At 39.7% G+C, this 20,725-nt stretch overlaps 1 protein-coding gene across 5 annotated transcripts in view; it reads right to left on the reverse strand.

Moving 5' to 3' along the window:
• Positions 1 to 3,887: 3,887 nt before the first annotated feature.
• EXOC2 (exocyst complex component 2) overlaps positions 3,888 to 20,725 on the reverse strand; it is a 205,147-nt gene continuing 188,309 nt past the window's right edge. For all 5 annotated transcript variants that reach the window (XM_031012319.3, XM_055391044.2, XM_055391043.2 and 2 more), the window contains 5 exons: positions 18,373 to 18,428; positions 16,104 to 16,226; positions 9,874 to 9,935; positions 7,737 to 7,796; positions 3,888 to 5,507 (listed from right to left, as the gene is read on the reverse strand). In XM_031012319.3, coding sequence (XP_030868179.1) covers positions 5,414 to 5,507; positions 7,737 to 7,796; positions 9,874 to 9,935; positions 16,104 to 16,226; positions 18,373 to 18,428 — 395 coding nt within the window. In that variant the 3' untranslated portion in view covers positions 3,888 to 5,413. The remainder of the gene's footprint in view (positions 5,508 to 7,736; positions 7,797 to 9,873; positions 9,936 to 16,103; positions 16,227 to 18,372; positions 18,429 to 20,725) is intronic.

The raw sequence follows: 20,725 nt of genomic DNA on the forward strand, positions 1-20,725 counted from the left end.
TCTTCATATTGGATAATATCCACTGATCTATCTTCAAGTTCCTTTATTCTTTCCTCAGTTATCATCACTGTGCTATTTAAGTCCAGTCAGTATTTTTGCTTTATTTCAGAAACTATATTTTTGGTTCTAAATTTTTCATTTTAAAAATTGTTTCTATGTCTCTGCTGATATCTCCTATTAAATTGTTGCTAACATATTTTATTTTACTTCATTGCGGATAAAGTGCATTAAAACCTTTGTCTGCTGCCTAATTGCCCTGGCCAGAACTTCCAACACTATGTTGAATAGGAGTTGTGAGAGAGGCCATCCCTGTCTTGTGCCAGTTTTCAAAGGGAATGCTTCCAGTTTTTGCCCATTCAGTATGATATTGGCTGTGGGTTTGTCATAGATAGCTGTTATTATTTTGAGACACGTCCCATCAATACCTAATTTATTTTTTAGCATGAAGGGTTTTTGAATTTTGTCAAAGGCCTTTTCTGCATCTATTGAGATAATCATGTGGTTTTTGTCTTTGGTTCTGTTTATATGCTGGATTACATTTATTGATTTGCGTATATTGAACCAGCCTTGCATCCCAGGGATGAAGCCCACTTGATCGTGGTGGATAAGCTTTTTGATGTGCTGCTGGATTCAGTTTGCCAGTATTTTATTGAGGATTTTTGCATCAATGTTCATCAAGGATATTGGTCTAAAACTCTCTTTTTTGGTTGTGTCTCTGCCCAGCTTTGGTATCAGGATGATGCTGGCCTCATAAAATGAGTTAGGGAGGATTCCCTCTTTTTCTATTGATTGGAATAGTTTCAGAAGAAATGGTACCAGCTCCTCCTTGTACCTCTGGTAGAATTCGGCTGTGAATCCATCTGGTCCTGGACTTTTTTTGGTTGGTAGTCTATTAATTATTGCCTCAATTTCAGAGCCTGTTATTGGTCTATTCAGAGTCAACTTCTTCCTGGTTTAGTCTTGGGAGGGTGTATGTGTCGAGGAATTTATCCATTTCTTCTAGATTTTCTAGTTTATTTGCGTAGAGGTGTTTGTAGTGTTCTCTGATGGTAGTTTGTATTTCTGTGGGATAGGTGGTGATATCCCCTTTATCATTTTTTATTGCGTCTATTTGATTCTTCTCTCTTACTAGTCTTGCTAGCGATCTATCGATTTTGTTGATCTTTTCAAAAAACCAGCTCCTGGATTCATTGATTTTTTTTTTTTTTTTTTGAAGGGTTTTTTGTGTGTCTATTTCCTTCAGTTCTGTTCTGATTTTAGTTATTTCTTGCCTTCTGCTAGCTTTTGAATGTGTTTGCTCTTGCTTCTCTAGTTCTTTTAATTGTGACGTTAGGGTGCCAATTTTGGATCTTTCCTGCTTTCTCTTGTGGGCATTTAGTGCTATAAATTTCCCTCTACACACTGCTTTGAATGTGTCCCAGAGATTCTGGTATGTTGTGTCTTTGTTCTCGTTGGTTTCAAAGAACATCTTTATTTCTGCCTTCATTTCATTATGTACCCAGTAGTCACTCAGGAGCACGTTGTTGTTTCCATGTAGTTGAGCGGTTTTGAGTGAGTTTCTTAGTCCTGAATTCTAGTTTGATTGCACTGTGATCTGAGAGACAGTTTGTTATAATTTCTGTTCTTTTACATTTGCTGAGGAGAGCTTTACTTCCAACTATGTGGTCAATTTTGGAATAGGTGTGGTGTGGTGCTGAAAAAAATGTATATTCTGTTGATTTGGGGTGGAGAGTTCTGTAGATGTCTATTAGGTCCACTTGGTGCAGAGCTGAGTTAATTCCTGGGTATCCTTGTTAACTTTGTCTCGTTGATCTATTTTCAAGTTCCTTTACTCTTTCCTCAGTTATCCTCACTGCTGTTTAAGCCCAGTCAGTATTTTTGCTTTATTTCAGAAATTATATTTTTTGGTTCTAAATTTTTCATTTTAAAAATTGTTTCTATGTCTCTGCTGATATCTCCTATTGTTGCTAACGTATTTTATTTTACTTCATTGTGGATAAAGTGGTCTTGGTTCTCAGGGATTTTGTGTCTGGCTAGAGGGGTTGTAGGAAGGTGGTACAAGAATCTTTTTTTAACATGTGACGAGATGATTAATGATAACAACCATGAAAATATCAACAGTGACCACAAGAAGAAAACCAGTGGCTTCCAGTCATGGTAAAACACTGTTGAAGGCACAAGACAAGCTTCACTGCCCACTTTGTCTAGGATTTTCTGTGCCTAGACAGGAGAAAGACACTCTGATATCCTACTGCCTTTCATTAGCCAAACTGCAAACAAGTTACCCAAAGACCCAGGTCTTGTCCGTAAGATGTTTATTGCTATATATTTCTAACCTGGCCAGGTACAAAAAGGCTTTCCAGTAATACATGTAATAAACCTCAATGTAATAAATCCTCCTCTGGGGGAGCAGAAATGAGATGAGATCAGCACACAAAAAGCATAATGGCCCTAGTATAGAGTAATATGCAACTGTGTTTAAAGCAAAGCTAAAATAATTATGGCTGCTGCTCTAATTGAGGAGTGATATATTTAATATATCTTTCAGAGCAGTTCACAGATCTATATGAAAATCTTTGCAATAGAACCAACAGATAAATGTTCAGTGACAAAAATGTATGCAAGTTTAGTCTATGCATAATTTTATGAATATTACATAAAATATATTTGACTTTTAGAAACCTAATCTTGATTTAAAAACTAGTTAAAATTTGTAACTTTTCTGAAAACATATTACACAACACTCTTATGAAACTAATAGAATATCCCATAGCACGTGATCAAAACAGAATCACACACCACCACCTTGTACCAAATCCAGAATAAAAATATAATCTCTTCTATTTCTTCCCTTTAAAAAAAATCTACATGCAAAGATGACAGAGACAGGAGAATGAGTCAGTGTGCTCAGCCTAAGGCAATGATGCTTGTTTTGCAATGCCCAAGTCATTTCTAGAATATGCTCTTTCATGGTACACTGATATAGAAAGTCTTAGTAAGAAGCCAAGTGATTTCTAATAGCTCTTTACCATTTCAAGTGAGGCCAGCTTAGCTAACTCACATGAAGCCATGCTGACCCACAAAGAACATGGGTGTGCTGAAAATGAAATGCCACTGGAGCACTGAAGTGCCCTGAACCTCCCTAATTTGCTTTCTCAGCTGCCTCGTTAACTTGCTCCAGGTCCTGGTTTACCGCTCAGCTTTCATCCAACTTATTTCATATTCATCTCCTCTTACCCACTAAACCAGGGTTCCGTAACTCAAGTAGCTCTTGAAACCCCCCTTTCTTCCAAGAAGTGCCCCCTGACTTGTTGGAATAGTAGTCCTTGAACTCCCTCACTTGGGTATGGGGTTTTTAGGCCTTTACCTTCCACTCTGAGCCATAAAAGCACTACCGGTTTCCGTGTTGCTACTGTTTATTAGCCTCTGGAATTGATGAACTTTCTCTGAGCTGTGACCCAGGTGGATGGACGTCAGAAAGCATATTCCGCTGGAAGGAAGAGCTGAGCAGTAGTGAAGTCAAGGACATACAGAGCCAGAGTGTGAACATGAGTCCTGCTACTTCCTGCCTCGCAGTCTTACAGAAGTCACCAACCTCTCTCTAAGCCCTGATTCCTTCCTCTGCTAAATGGACGTAGCGGTAAGCTAGCCCACGTGTATCGTAAGGCTGTTGTGAGGATTCAACGAGGCACTTCATGGTGTGCCTCGCACATGGTAAGTCCCCAGCAAACAGAATTAGCAGGACCTGACAAATGGTTTCTGACAATGTGTTTACCAATACAGGGTTAACCAGAATGTAAGTATTTTGAGTGTTAACAGTAGAAATATGAAAAGTTATATAGCAAATGAAAATGTTGAAATAAAGACACTTAGGGAAAAATGTCAAGTAAGTTACAACTTACATTAAAGGCAGATTCTTTATTGGCTGAATGTGCTGTACTAGATATTTAAAATAACACAAACATTCATGATTGCAGTTTTTAAACTTAGCTCACAGTTGAGTTAGATACAACAGTTAACATACTTAGGAAAGACAATTCTTAACAGCTTTATCAAGCACATTTGTGAAAGATTAAACTTTCATTTCCAGTTACCATGATGTCCCCCCATACACCAAATGAACCAACACATTTATTTTAAATAATGGAAACTGTACATGGCTACACTGTGCTCTAAAATTACTTGCATTAATGAGGACATTAATTTCAGCGTTTAAAAAAATTTAAAAATAACCATAGAAAAATTTGAAAACCCTGACAAGCCGACTACAAAGAGAATTCCTCTCTGAAAATTTTCAGATGCGACGGTATGAGGGAGTTGGGTGGGCCGCTGACTGAGAGAGAGAAGTCCCGGTGACCTGAACCTATTCCAGTGAAGCCAGTCAGCAGTGAATGTGGGGCAAGTGCATGCGGCTGGTCTACAGCTCCCACTGCCTGGTGACCAAGGAGCATCCTGAAGTTTCAGAGAAGAGACTGTGTGACAGCAGCATTGTTCCAGCTACTGAGCAAGACCCTTCAGCAGGTAAGAAGTGGCAGAGACAGTCACCTGCTGAAGGAGCGGGCAGGGAGTTGGCCGTCCACGCGGAGCCTGGCCTTTCCTTTAGGGGACCCTGAAGTCTGCGACCGCCCCGCCAACACCTGTGAGTGTAACACAGTGCCCGTTACACATTCACACTCCATCACAGATAACACACAGGGCCTCGGGGACTGCAACACGTGCATGTGAAGTGACGCACAACGAATTAAGAGTGAGTGAGAATGAAAGCTCGTGCTTAGCCCTGTGAAAAATAAAAATCAGATAGCAAAATGCAAAGTTAAATCACAGACACCTGGACCACAAATAATCTACCCCAGTTGTAATATGTATTTTAACGGAGACCACAAATTTTTCCAAAAACCTGCTTGAATTAGAAAACTTAGGGCCATTTATATGAAATAAGGGTTTTAAGCACAGCTGTACAGTTTAGGACAGTAAGAGCTCCAAAGATGTCTACATATAACTTTCCAAATCTCTTATCAGTCAGTCTCTCCGTGTGTCATGGGAGCTGCCTGCGCTTCCGTGAACGGGACACTGAGAAATGCTTCAATATGTGCCACGCCATTCCAGAAAACTCCCTGCAGAAGCAGCTCTTCCTGCAGCACTCAACCTTCTGCTGAGATGCAAAATATATTTTAAAATGTATTTTAAAGTCATACAGGATCTGATCTAGTAAGAATGGCAAAACAAATACTTCCTGGGCATTTCAAATGAGGTCATTTTAGTTGAAATGTATACCAACAATTTTCGAAGTCAGAGGAAGAAAAAGAAAAATGGCAAACCCAATGTTTAATACACCAAATACCTTTAGGGTACTTAGAGAGTGAACAGTCTTATTATGTGTTATTTTCCTGGACTTCTTTTATGTGGTAGATATTTATGTTTTCATCATGGTTGAAGAACCTGCTTGGAAACAGGTGAGCTGCAAGTGCATGCTACTCTTGAACTTGTTCAGGAGCTCTTCCAGTAACCTGTAGGACGGAGACACTTGTTTTACAGCCTGACACATGGGGCGGCCTAGCAACGCAAGAAAACACCAGGGGAGCCAGTGCCCGGCTCTGCCTGGGCTTGCTGTGTTGAGAAGGCAGCTGAAAAGTTCTATCTATGGATCCTTAACTCAGCAAAAGAAACACATCAATCAAAGAAGTTGATCAAATAGGATATACTGATATACATATTTATGTTTGTACAGAAACATCTCCTTCCTATCCCCTCCCAAGATTAATTAGATTCCTCCCTAATACACACTGATGTTTGGGCCTATTCTTTTTTAGAAATTCAACTCTAAAATAATTTACACACCTTCAAATTCACTTTTTGTTAGATGGTTCTATGAATGCTGGCAAAGCCATACTGGAGTGTAACAGGCTACAGCACGTGGCATGGCTGCACCCTTTCCCCTGCTGCCCCTCTAGTCAGCCTCTTCCCTAACCCCATCTCCCAGCAGCCACTGCTGACTTTCCCTTCCTCTCATTTTGCATTAACAGATATTAGAGAGTGGGGAGCGAAAGCAGTGAGTTAACCACCAGGGGAAGCAGGGTTTGGGCTCATTCCACTAGGCAAATCGCTTTGCTACCTGATATCGCAATCTGTTTCCCCAACTGATTTGATATAGTCATCTATTTTTTTTTTTTTTCAGATGGAGTTTTGCCCTTGTCACCCAGGCTGGAGTGCAGTGGCGCGATTTCAGCTCACTGCAACCTCCACCTCCCAGATTCAAGCAATTCTCCTGCCTCAGCCTCCTGAGTAGCTGAAACTACAGGTGCCTGCCACCACATCCGGCTAATTTTTGTATTTTTAGTAGAGATGGGGTTTTACCATGTTGGCCAAGGATGGTCTTGATTTCCTGAAGTCATGATCCGCCCACCTCAGACTCCCAAAGTGCTGGGATTAGAAGCATGAGCCACTGCGCCCAGCCCAAGTCATCTAATTTTAAAGCTAGAAAGGATCTTAGAGTTTTCCTGGTTTGGATGCAGCAACCAAGAACTGGGTTTAACAGTACTGAGGTCAAGAGATTATTTCATGGTTTAACAATGTTCAATATTAGAATGATATCCCCACAGCAAATATAAAATATAGGCCTGACCTGCGGCTATTTCAGGGTGTGTATTGTTCTTGACACACTACCTTTTGAGCCCTGTTCCACATATGAAACGTAGCAGTGACTGTTTCAATCTTTTATCATATTTATTTTAAAGAAATGAACAGGGTTTGGAACCAATTCAAATAGAGGCTGGAAGTTAGAGAAGCAGCAAGAAAAAGGAAGAAAGGGCTGATTGTGCAGGCACTGTCTGCACAGCCGCCATGCGCCCACGTGGGATGCACGCGGGGCGGGGCGGCGATGCCCTCGGGGACTGATGGTGGAAGGGCTGGTCTGCTGCCTCCTCTGTGCGTCGATGCCATGTGACAGCTTCCCCCCATGGCCCAGCCTATGTGATCTCTCTGCCCTGCACTGAGTCTGCACTGCATTCACGGTGCCAGCATTTGTCAGTGCACCACATGTGCCTGTCTATGGGCCCGGCAGCCACGTGCAGAGGGGGTGGTGAAGGAATGAAGACTGCCTCAGCTCGGGGGAGCCTGGGCAAATATTTATGAATATTTATGAAATTTACCTGGCCTAGATTTTCTCTTAGGTCCGTTTCCTGTTCTATGAGTAGTAAAGTTTAAATTCAGGTTGAGATCATCAGTGTGGTCTAATGAAATATCTATGTATATATAAAACTTTATTATGCCATATGTGCACATCTACTTTCATAACATTTTGTATTTTATAGAACACAAAATAAATACTACTGAATTACTCAAAGATTAAAGAAAAAATCACTGACTCCTGCATTTTACTATGCTGTCTTTTTTCCATTACTTCTTATGTATGCTACTAATACAGTTTACTGAATAAGTCATAGATAGCTTTCTAAAGACCTTTTCTATACCAGTCACTTGAAACATGAGCCAACTTCTAAATTCTCCTAAACCCAGAAGAAAGGTCTTACCTTATTCTGTCACTCAGAGGACATGCAAGTTACAGGTGACGAGATGTACCTACTAACGCTATTAAGTAGGTACATCTGCTTATTCTGATTCTTATTTGGATTCTGCTCTTCCTAGAATCCAAATCATTATTTTTAAAAGGTATTTTAGGAAACAAAACCTTGTTGAGCACATTCAACTGGCTCCTAAGAACAGCGCACAGGACTTACTTTTTATCTGCTCCACTGGAAAGCTGGGGCAGGGCTTCCAAAGCCTGCTTAAAACTTGACCTGGAACAAACAGCCACACTGAAGTTGAAGCCTTGCACAGGAGCACTGCTGACAAATTCTTAAGCAACCCTTAATTATTGAGAAGCCAATAAAAGCCAGTGAAGCAAGGAAACAGGAGAAAAAGTAAAAGTGAAAAACAGAAAAAGTAAAAGTAAAAGCGAAGGTGTAGCTACCAGGTGGAGGCTTTGTAGCAACAGGGTCAGAAAAACTCAAATAGGAAATGAAACGCTACTTGAAAAGCTAAAGGAAAAACATCTTCGAAAGGATGCTAGTTGATAGCTTAATGTGAACATGTTTACTTTAAAAGGAGTCTTTTCAAAACAAATAACTGGAGATAGTCCAGTTACTCTAAGAAATGGGGATGACCTTTTGAAAGATGACACAGTGGGGTGTTTACAGTATTTGGCCTGTACAGGGCCTGATCTACAGCCAATGTCTTGTAATAATTAGTCTACTTAAAACTTGTAGAAAAATGGAGAGCTATATAGATGCTTTAAAAATTCAACATAAGTTCTTTACATGAAGGTAAAAGGAAAGAGATTTTAAAAAGAAAACTTTGGGATGTTTAGCTTTTACAAGGAGAAAGTATTAGAAAAATTACCAAACCAAATGAAAAGCATCATAGGGGAGACTGTGTGGTAATTAACTTGTACCATTCACAAAGGAACAGTTCTTTTATCTCTCTTATGATTGGTTAAGGTGAAGAAATAATGTAATTCTTGACTTTAGGGGGTCGTTGCTTTTACATTGTAAAAACATCCTCAATCTACCAGGAAATACGTTTTTGAGCAATATTCCTCAAATCAGGGGCAAGTGTCACAGCAACAGAGAGAAAGACTGAATCAAAGTTCCAACAGAGTCATAAAACCCGGTGCTGGGCATCTCCAGCTGCTCCCAGGAGGGCGCGGTGGGGTGTGGGATGGGTGGCTTGGCGCACTCGGGTCCCTTCCCACATTCAGCGGGCTCTTTCCTGGTGTGGAAGCCACTGCCGCTACCTCCACCATCAGCTTGTTTCTTATGAACCTCTTTTTGATTAATTGAAAGAAATGTGATGTAATTGTTTTGACAGTATGACAATAATGATAAACATACTACATATTATTGGCAGGGTACTGAAAATTAAAAAGTGATTTGGCACATTTTCTCATTTAACACCCTCAAAAGCTTGCCTAGAATATTTTAAACTTCCTCTATAGATGAGTACCTTATACTCTAAGTCAGCAGGAAGAGAGTAGGCATTTGCATGAAGTGTGCACACATCCAACATGGGCTGGGTGCTTTCCATCCTGTTAGCATGTTGTGCAGACAAACGATGGCTGGGAAAAGGTGTGGCTAGACAGTGAACATGGGGACCCGCTAAAAACGGCTGCTGGTGAGCTGTGACCGATGGGAATGAAAGGCTAACTTCATTTGTTAGGAAAAAATGGAAAAAGTATTTTCAGTTGCAAAGCTGACAGTAAAGAATGATAGCAAGCCATGTTATCAGATGCTGGAAATGAGTGAGTAAGCATATTACAGTGTCCTCAAACATTTCATTTGCATACTACTTGGCTTCTCAGGCACATCAACACTATAACCCAGTATTTCCTAGGTAATGTTGCCCACGTAGTAAACAATTTTGCACAGACAAACAGTAGTTCTGCTTCACTTCACCTACTGATATTTCAATGGTAGGAAATCTGACTTTCATTCAAAACAGCTAAAAATTATCAAATTTCCACTACAAAATTTTGCAGAGAAACCACAAGGCTTCCTCTTATACTGATATTTACAGCACTTGAGCTGTCCTTCAGAGTCTGCTATGAACAGACTAAGACTCAGTTCTTATCCTCTTTTGCTTTAAGAAGTATGTCATACTCTGCTGTATTATAAGACTAAGATTTGTCAGTAGTAAATGAAAAAATATTAAACCCCTTTCATTTACATTGTGTTACAAAGTGGCCTTGACATAAACTTTATCACATCACAAATTCATGAGCATGTGCTCTGATCAGTCATCTTTACAGAGGACAGAATTGACTAGTAAGACAACCTTTATTTTTAATAGAGCACTCAACTAAAGAACACTGCCACTTACTTGCTTTCGGGTGTCAGGTAAACAGCCACAGTGTCCCTCAAAGCACAGATTTCAAGTCTCGCCTGAAAATGAGAAAAAGACAAAGTGACAACAGGAAAATTTATATTATCAAATATAAACAAGTACTAAGGTGAAGGGTCTCCAGCCTGCTCATCGTAGGATGGGGTTGGCGTAATACCACCATGGTGACCGCCAGTCATGAGTAGAGTTTCTAAAACAGTCCGAAGAAATTTGCTACCACAAAATGTTCGTTGACTGAAAATTAACTTGTAGTCAAGGATGACTGTGTAAGGGCGGGGAACTAGATATCTCACTATGAAAAGTACAAACTGTGTCATGATTTTCCAGCCATCTGTATTTACTCTCTAACCACTAATTTTTCTTTTAGTCTTGCAAGAGGAAAGACACTTTGAAACACTGCCCTGAAAGGGCCCGTGTCCCACAGAGGTAAGGATGTGGCTTGGCATGCTTCCTGACACCTATGCCCTTGCAGGCACACTGCCTTAATCTCAAAACCTAAACTATGCTTATGGATTCAATGCAATCTCTATTAAAATCACAGCTGCTTTTTTTTTCCTTAATGGAAACTGGCAAGCTGATTGTAAAATTCATAAGGAAATGCAAGGCACTCAGAACAGCCAAAACAATCTTAGAGTAACACATTTAGAGGCCTCAGACTTTCTGACTTCAGCCATACTCCAAAGCTAAAATATATTTAAATATTGTATACCCTCATATTTATGATCAACTGCTATTCAACAAGGGTGCCAAGACCACTCAGTGGGGGAAGAACAGTCTCTTCAACAAATGGTGCTAGGGCAACTGGATATCCACATGCAGAAGAATGAAGTTGAATCCTTTCCTTAACACAAAAATTAACACGGATCACAGATCTAAATGTAAGAAAATTATGAAACTATCAGAAGAAACCCAGTGTAAATCTTTGTGACCTTAGGCTAGGAAACCCTTCTTAGAAATCATGCCGAAAGTATAAACAACAAAACAGATAAAGTGGACTTCACCAAAATTAAAAATCCAGTGCTACAAAAGACACCATCCAGAATGTGAAAGGACGACCCACAGAATGAGGTATCACTTCACACCCACTAGGATGGCTATAATCAATAAGAGAGACAATAACAAATACTGGTGAGGATGTAGAGACATTGGAACCCTCAAAAATTGCTGGTAGGAATGTCTGCCACTTTGGAGAACTGTCTGGCAGTTCCTCAGAAGATTAAGTATAGAGTAACCACATGACCTAGCAATTCCGCTCCTTGGTATGCACGCACGAGACATAAAAACAGATGTCCACACAAGAACTTGTATAGGAGTGTTCACAGAAGCATTCTGCATATTAATCAAAGGTGGGAAAAACACAAATGCCCATCAACTGATGAATGGATAAATAAAATGTGGCATATTTGAAGTGGAATATTATATGTAAAAAGAAGCGAGGCACTGGCATATGTCACAACATGGATGAACCCTGAAACATTACGCTACATGAAAGAAGCCAGTCACAAAGGGTCATATTTTCATGTTTCCATTTATACGAAATTTTCAGAGTAGACAAATCATAGAGATAGAAAGCCAACTGGTAGTTGTCTGTAGGGAGAAAGGGTTGTTTGGGAGGCAAATGATTAGACTTAATGGGTCAGGGGTTTCTTTCGGGATGAAATGTTCTAAAATTGATTATGGTGATGACTGGACAGCTCTTTGAATATACTAAAAATCACTGAATTGCATATTCTTTTTCTATTGTAGACAGATTGTATGCTATGTGAAATACTTCATAAAAATTTTAAGAAAAAAGCTTTCACTTCTACGCAAGCATGAATAAGTGTGATCTGACATACAAGTCAGTTTCCTGGGAGCTCCAGCAGACCCACTGATGATGATAACTTGATGTTCTGAGGTAGGTGCCCACAGTGAGTGGGACACACAGGAGAACATTTAAAAGAAATATCCCTTATTCTCAAGGAGTGGACAAAACATAAAACAATGACAAAAGACACAGCCAGCTCTTCACAGTTTATTAGAAATTCTGTAAGCCATCTAGATCAAAGCAGATATATATGACACAGGATATTCAGTGACCTTTTTGTTTGGAAGGCAATTGTTTGGTTTCATTTTTTCAGTCCCTTAGAAGCCTGAAAAACAGTATATAACTAGAAAGTTACAAATGCTAGAAAGTATGACAATTTCTGTCTCTATTTTGTTTATATTCTAGTATAGGTAAAAACAGACCTACCAGGAAAAAAGGTAGAACTTTCAGCTGACCATTTTAGGAGAAAGATTAAATTACTACAAAACCAATCTTCTGGTAGAAATTTTATTCAATCAAGGTGATAGAGTGTTTTAATTAACCTGTAAGTTATGCCAATTATAAAAACTGTGGTTAGCTATATAATACCTACAAAACTGTAATCCAGAAAACATCATGCTAAAAGATCTGCCAAAATCACCAAACTGTCACTCCCCTTTTCACCAAGCTCTCAGGACAGTTCTGGAGTTTGGCACCTAATTGCCTATCAAAGGTTAACCTGCTATCCCTCTTAGAGTTATGGCCTCAAGGAAGGAAGCTCTCAAAGTCATTCTCAGTGGGAGACTGAAGCGGGAGTTTAGACTCACGACCTTTTTCAAAATACACATGTCTGTCCAGGCCTGAGGAGGTCTCAAAAACTGGAGGCTGGAACAGTTTGGTGGCCAGTAGTTTCTGGACGTGTATGTGAAAAAATTTTCCAGCTAATTCTGAGATCACTTCCCAACCTCTCCCTGCTGCTTTTGAGAGTGGTTTAGCCATCAGATAAATGGATTACGGAGGTAATGTGTAGAGAGGGCAGATGCCTGTTAAAATTCTAAGACTGCTGAGGCCCACAGTAGCCACTGCGACTGCCTGTTAATTCATCTGTAGTATTACACAGTTTATACTACTCATCTCCTGTGATGGAACTATTATAATAACCATGACCTTTCAAGTTAAACTATAATATCAAAGATCTGATACATCAATTTTCAGAGAAAACTGGTGGCAAATGGAAACACAGCAGAAGCTTTTGCAACAGATTCTCCCCTAACCAAATTAACAAGTGCTCTCTGCTCTTCTTCTTTCCCAAATATGTATTTTGAAAAAATTTCAAATGTATGGAGGCTCTGAAAGAACTTTACAGTGAATGCCTGTTTACTCACAGGCTCTCCCAGTGACACAGCCTCACATGACCACATGGCTTCCATCCGTCACTCAGTCCTGTAGTTCTGATCCACCTCAGTGTGCATATCATTAACTACAGTGGACTATTTGCACCCGTTTTTTTTTTATAGTTAGAATGTACATACTACACAACAGACAAATCTCGAAGTGTGGCATTTGACGAGTTTTGACTGATGTATACACCTGTGATGGAAACCCAGATCACAATACAGAACCAGCACCCTGTGACGCTCCCTAAGGCCCCACCCTAGGAACCCCCACCACCCACAGGAAGCCACTGTTCTGAGTTTCTCATCACAGTTAGTTTTATTTGTTCTAGAACTTCATGTAAATGAAAACTATACAGTATACGTATATGTCTGTGTAAGGATTCCTTCATTCCGCATAATGCTCCTGGGATTCACTGCGCTGTATCAGTAATTTATTCTCTTTAATGTGGAATAGTATTTGACTGTATGAATATATTAGTTTATTTACTGTATTGATGGACACCTGGGTTTTCAGTTTTTGATTATGAATAAAATTGACTACGAACATTCTTATTTTTTTGAGAAAGGGTGTCACTCTGTCGCCCAGTCTGGATGCAGTAGCACGATCACAGTTCACTGCAGCCTTGACTTCCTGGGCTCAAGCAAGCCTCCCACCTTAGCCTCCCAAACAGCTGGGACCACAGGCACACAGCACCACACTTGGATAATTAAAACAATTTTTTTTTTTGTAGAGACAAGGTGTTACTATGTTGCCCAGGCTCTTCTCGAACCCATGGTGAACATTTTTTTTTTTTTTTTGAGACGGAGTCTCGCTGTTTCACCCAGGCTGGAGTGCAGTGGCACGATCTCGGCTCACTGCAAGCTCCGCCTCCCGGGTTCACACCATTCTCCTGCCTCAGCCTCCCGAGTAGCTGGGACTGCAGGCACCCGCCACTGCGCCTGGCTAATTTTTTGTATTTTTAGTAGAGACGGGTTTCACCGTGTTAGCCAGGATGGTCTCGATCTCCTGACCTCGTGATCCGCCAGCCTCGGCCTCCCAAAGTGCTGGGATTACAGGTGTGAGCCACCGCGCCCGGCCTGAACGTTTTTATAAATATGTTTTGTGTCTCGAATCCATGGTGAACATTCTTACAAATATGTTTTGTAACATTTATACAACATATACGAAACTGAAAATACGTTTTCAGTTCTCTTGCTTAAATAACTAGGATCGGCATAGCTGGGTCATAGGGTACGTATGTGTATGCTTAGTTTGAGAAGAAAGTGCAGGAGCTCTTCCCTAAGTAGGTGCTACATCGCGTCCTCGACGACATGTGAGAGCTCTACTTCCATCACATTCTTGCCGACGTCTGCTAGAGTCAGTCTTTAATTTTTATCCTGAGGGATGTGTGATGGCATCGCATTGTAGTGTTAATTTTCATTTCCCTGCTAACTAACGATGTTGTTCATCCTTTCATGTGGCTGACGGGTCATTCTTACACTTTTGAAAATCTAATTACATGCATGCTGGATATTGAGACATTGTCCCACAGGTCGAGAGCTCCGCTTGCTTTTTTCCCCCAATTATCCTTATTTCTGTTGTTCATACTGGATAATTTCTATTGGTTTACAAGTTAACTGACTTTTTAAAAATCCTATTATCATCTAGTAGATTTTTAAAAATTCATCTACTGTGTTTTTCCATTCCAGAAATTCCATTTAGTTCCTGTTTTAGGGTTTCTATTTCTCCGCTGAGATTTCCCACCTACTGATTTATGAGGAGCGCAGTTTCCTTTACATCATCTGATGCCGCTGTGTTAAAATCCTTGTCTGCTAATTCCAATACCTGGGTCATCTTAAGGGCGGCTTCAGGTGATCATGTTTTGTATTAGGAATAAGTCATGTTTTCCCAGTTATTTGTGCATTTCAATTAAATTTGAATTCAATTAAATTTGCATCCCGGACATTGTGAATGTTATGCTGTGGAGACTCTGGATTCTGTAATATATCTCTAAGGACTGTTGATTTTTTATTTGTTTGTTTTAGCAAGCAGTTAACTTATTTGGACTCTAATAACTCTTGGCTCTTGGGCAGCATCCAATTCTTACTTCAGTTCTTCTAGCCTTTGCTGGGCTGGCTGGAGTGGAGTCTGACTATGCAGATGGAGAGACTCCTCTATGGGATACCTCTCTCACCTAGCCGTAGTTGTGGCTGCTCCAAAGCCTGTTTTTCGAGCCAGAAAGCACGTTTTGTATTGGAGTTTTAGGCACTCCTGGACCTGCCTTTAGGTTAAAATCCATAAGAAATAAGAAATTCACGCGGGTGCCATTTCCTCTAGAATCTGCCCACCAATGGTCGTTCTCTGGTGTCTTCAGGGATTTTTTCAAAATTAAAAAAAAAATTTTATTTTTTGATATTTAAGTTTACAGTTGTTATTTGTGGCGGGCTGGCCTGATAGGAGCTTCCTCAGCCATGGCTGGAAGAGGAAGGGCACTGCTTTTTGAAACTCACTGCCATGCTGCCAGCCATCACATGAGGAGCTCCCAGGCAGAAGCGCACGCTTCCATCTGCAGGCACGCCTAGCAACTACCAGCTGGTTATGTGCATGCCAAAGTCAACTGGTGTTTACGGCAGTTATAATTATGTAATTTAAACAAAAGAGACAGTTATTTGTTGTTTCTATGCAAACTGCACTGAATGCTTTCGAAAGACTTATTAAAAGCAAGTTGTTAAAAATTTCCTGTGGAACGGAATGTCATGAAGATAGTTGGAAAATAAAAATAAAAATCACAAAACTTTTGAAGGATTCTGCATTCAGATAATTTGGCAGAAGTCTTTAAGATCTTGCACTACTGTAAAGAAACAGAAACTCTGAAACTTGTAGACAATGCTTCATGGGTATGGCTTATGCAAGAAAGAATATGAACTTCTTCAATCAGTAGATCCATTAAAAGAAGACTGTCATATCATAAGATTGATGACTAAAAACATTTTATATGCTTTAAATAACAACAGATGTTCAATATGAAATTGAATGATTTTGTTACCTGTAAAGCTCCATTTTTGCTGAAGGATGAAACACACTGCATCAGTCGACTGAGCTCTTCAGAAACTGCTTCTATCACCTTGGATAGTACCCGAGGGACCAGTTCTTTGGAAATGGTGAACACCTGGTTTGAAATAGGAAGACATGGTGCTTTGTGGGGCTTTTTGACTTGAATTTGTTAAAGACAAAGTAACATTCAAAACAAAACAAAAGAAAATCAATAGGACTTCTAAGTCATTTTTAAAAGGCCAAAATTATAAATGAAAGGAAGATACAGACATATTTAAATTCTATTGACTGATTAACAACAAAAATTCTCTTAAAAATACAATATTGGCAAATATAATTTTGAAAGGCATTACTGATGTTGACAAAATAAAAACTGTTTTGAACATTTCTTTTGCCTCTTGCCCCTTTCGCTGGAAAGAAACATTTCTAAAGAAGAAATTAGAGAAATAAGAACATACTGGGTCAATATTTTACCACAATTTAAAAAAATATTGTGTGAGACTCTCCTTAAACTCTGACAAACACCATTTCATATGGGGTACCCCATTCTGTATTGGAGAACAAGCCCCCCCTCCACAATTTTACACATACTGTACTAAATATGTATTTCATTTTATTTGACTTACATTATTTTCAAACCTTAAAGTCTGAGACTTTCAAACTGAGAGTTACTGTCTTTGGAGATTTACTGAAACATCTGACTCTGCTGATTCATAAATGACAGTAAATCATATTTTCTTTTTAAGCTTTTCCTTTTTTCAGATTGAGCCACTAGCATTAAATATTTGAATTAACCCAAACATAACTTGAGTGTCCAAGGAAATTTTTGGCAATTTAAGATTATATAGCAAATAGTAAATACTATGAATGAAATTCTCCTTTCAGTCATTATAAGCCCATGGCAATTGATAAAAGACATTAATAAAAGCTGCCTCACTAGGAATCAGCACCATCACTACAATTTCCACAGATCTTACAGTTCTGCCCACCTACCGAAGAAATGCTTGCAACAACTGCACCTAAATTTGCACGTTGGGCTCAAATTCTATAGGATGCTACCATAACAAAAACAGAATTTTTATATTTTTTATAAGATCACAATTAAAAATATTGCTCCTTATAAAAAGATCTATGTGGTGACTTCCTGCCTGAGTTAAATCATATAAGAACTCTATTGTTAGAGATGAATTTGTATGTTTCCCTTTCATAAGAACTGGAAACTGTAACGTTCTATAGTTTTCTTTCTGCTCTTGGTGCTTCAAACTTCTAGCCAAATTTAGGAACCAGGTAGTGTTATCTTTGTCTTCCCTGGTCATATTTGGGTTTCACTCTTAATTAACCATGTTTTTTCAGTTTACCTTGATGGCCTCAGATACTTTTGGATGCAGCAGGTGGCATAAACCTAAAAACACCCTTCTTGAATGCTTGTCGCCCAAGAGGCACCTGGGCAATGGTGGAAACGATTGAATGGTAGCTTCTTTGATCTGCCCCACTTTATCTGGTCCCCCATTAGTCTGTGAGCCACAGCCACTCTCAAAGTGTTGGCAAAGCAGTGAGTAACAAATCCTGAAATTACTGAATGAAAACAGGCAGCCACAGATCATGGTGGTAGCTCTGGTCTCTTCTTTCAATGTTCCTCAGAAGAGTCCTCCTAACCAGGATGTTCACTGAGGATGTTAACACAAAGCTTAAGATGAAAGCGTGTCAAGTGAGAGCAAGTTTTCGCATGGCCCAGAAGCAGCAATACTGTCTGCATGACCCTAAGTCAACCACGGACAGGAAACCACGCATCTGTTCCAGTGTCGGCCTGCCCCGAGTCTCTTTCTAAGCAGTGTCTGCCTTTCTGGAATCCCAGCCACTGCTACAGGAATCAGATACCAGTGCTTATTTGTACACAGGCTAAAAAGAAGTTAATTCATTTTCCAAGATAAGGGATTTACTATTCTTTGAAGGATAAACATTCTTGCAGTCTATCTTCACCTTTCAAATATTAATGAATTTAGCTGGAATTATCAAAGAAAACATACAACTTCAGAGAAAGACTCACAGTTAAACACACACACACACACACACACACACACACACAGAGACAGAGAGAGACAGACAGACAGTGCGAGCAAGAGCTGAACTGTATCTTATTTATACCCAAGACACATTCTGAGGGAAAAAAAAGACCACCATAAAAATAATCAAATTTGCATCTTTCTTTTTTCTTTTTTTTGGTTATCCATATCTCTTAGGAACATCTAATGATACCTTACCTCTGCATGCACGGCAATTATATTCACCAGTGCTTCTTTTAAATAGTTTCTGACACCTGAAATTGAAATAAAAGAGAGAAAGAAGGCATTAATAATAACACAAGCTCCCCTCCCTCCCCTGCTGGCAGGCTGTACCCCATGCTTTAGAGTTTTCTGAGGAGAAACAGAAAGTAACACCACCACTATTTCCTTTCGAGAATCAAATGGTGAAAGGAGTATTTCTATACAGGTCAAAAAGAAAAAAAAAGAAATGAGAAGTTTTCTTTTATTGTTTTTCATTTCTGTCACTGTTTATGTTCTCTATAACTGGCTCTCAGTCGGCCTCAAAATGAAAATTTAAGAATGTTCTTCAATTTCTTCACGCACATACACACAGAGAATATATATAGATAAGTATCTATATATACTGTAAAACACACACACTCAGTATAAGCAGTAACAGACAAAATACAGAGGGTGTTTAACAATGCTTATAAAATGCACATTAAATATCAATTATAGCATCTTACTGCCAAAGGTGAAAGTCAAGTTATTGAGCAGAAGGACCATTTTTGTCTTAAGGAATCACTTTTAGGAGAAACTTCTTATAAAACTGAATTTGATTCTGTAAGCAAGTTAAAGGCTGGACAAAATAAAACATCAGATTTTAGGTACAAGTTCAATGAGCCTCACTTTGCTCAAAAGCAGAAACACACAGGATTTAAGAATGTGGGGTCTGAGGTCTGACTATTGGGGACCAAACCCCAGTTTCGACAGCTGCTAGTTGTGACTTTTGGCAAGAAGGCTGTGAGCCTCAGTTTTCTCATCTGTCACAGGAGAATAATTGTCCCACCCTTGGGGGGCTGCAGTGAGGATGAAAGGGGATGCATGCCAAAGGTCCTGGCATTCACAGCGTTCACTAAGAGCTTTCATTATCATCATTTTGCAGGAAAAAAACCCCATAAAAACAAAATACTGTTTTATTGTGTTTCCAAAACAATTCCTTTCCCTTGAAGTGGGAGATTCCAGATGGCTTCTAGAGCTGCACACACTGAGAACATCTTCTCTACAGAACAGGGAAAATGCTGCACTGTAAAAGCATGGATGTTCCCAGTAACAAAATTAAGGAAAATATTCTCCCAGAGTCTCATCCACGCTACTGGTTAGTTGGGAAAGTTGAGATAGAGATCAAGAACTATAATCAACCTTTTGAATGGGCATTTGCATATTCCAAATATAGAACTAGGTTTTGATTGTGTCACACACTACGGTATACAAATAAGCACATGGTTTTTCTTTTGAGGAGCCAATTTCATATACAGATCAATATCAAGGGCATAGATATATATCGAGATATATATATATAGAGAGATATAGATATATATATCTATATATCTATATATATATTGGCTCCTCAAAAGATATATATATATGTTATATATATCTATATATATCTACATATAAAAGATATATATATATCTATATATAAAAGATCTATCTATCTATCTATCTATACATATTGGCTCCCCAAAAGAAAAACAGTGTGCTTATTAAGTCTATTTTGCTGAGATGGCTGAGTGAAGAGTAATTCAATATAATCCAGAAATTAATGGATTCTTCCTGAGAAAAAGGATAATTGCAAGGTAAGAAGTCTTATCTAGGAGGCAGGAGAGAAGAACAGAAAGAGCCTGTTGTAAGTGAAAGTGAAATAAACGAACTTGTCTGGAGACCAGAGCGGCTTTCTTCCCGCAGGAGGAAAGCCACACCCCCCCGGTGTCCCCAGACTGCTCCCGCTGCTGTGGGGGCACTGGGGCCTGGCCTGCGCTGCTCATACCCTCTGGGCAGCCCCACCCAGGGGCGGAGATCCACATGCTCAGGTCTGGTCTCTACACCGCACGCCATGGAGGACCAGCTCATGTAGACGCACAGGTAACATACATACATACTGAAAATCGAAGCACAATAGTAAGCTGCTATTTTCGATGCTCTAAGGAACAGAATAAAAAATTCACAGCCTCTGCCCTCAGTGAGAACCGGGGTCCTGTCAACACTCCTACAAGAACAAGTGTCAGGATTTGGGGCTCTAACGATGTGCTACGGTGCAAGGATGACTGGAAATGCGAGGGCAGTTTTTAACTTCTGAAATTCCTCAATGTAAAAGAAAAGAGTGGGGCCAGAGTGCTGACTAAAAAGCAGAAAATTATACTTAGAGTGAAGCCAGGCGGTGTCACATGCTCAGTGACAGCCTGCTGTGAACTCAACTCCCACTCGGACCCCGACATCATAAACACTTCCTGGCAAGAACCCACCCGCCTAAGCATTACTAATAAGACACCCCGTAAAAGAGGTGAAGTGTAAACTGCTCAATGCAATT

Source organism: Gorilla gorilla, chromosome 5, assembly GCF_029281585.2.
Source record: "Gorilla gorilla gorilla isolate KB3781 chromosome 5, NHGRI_mGorGor1-v2.1_pri, whole genome shotgun sequence".
NCBI lineage: Eukaryota > Metazoa > Chordata > Mammalia > Primates > Hominidae > Gorilla > Gorilla gorilla.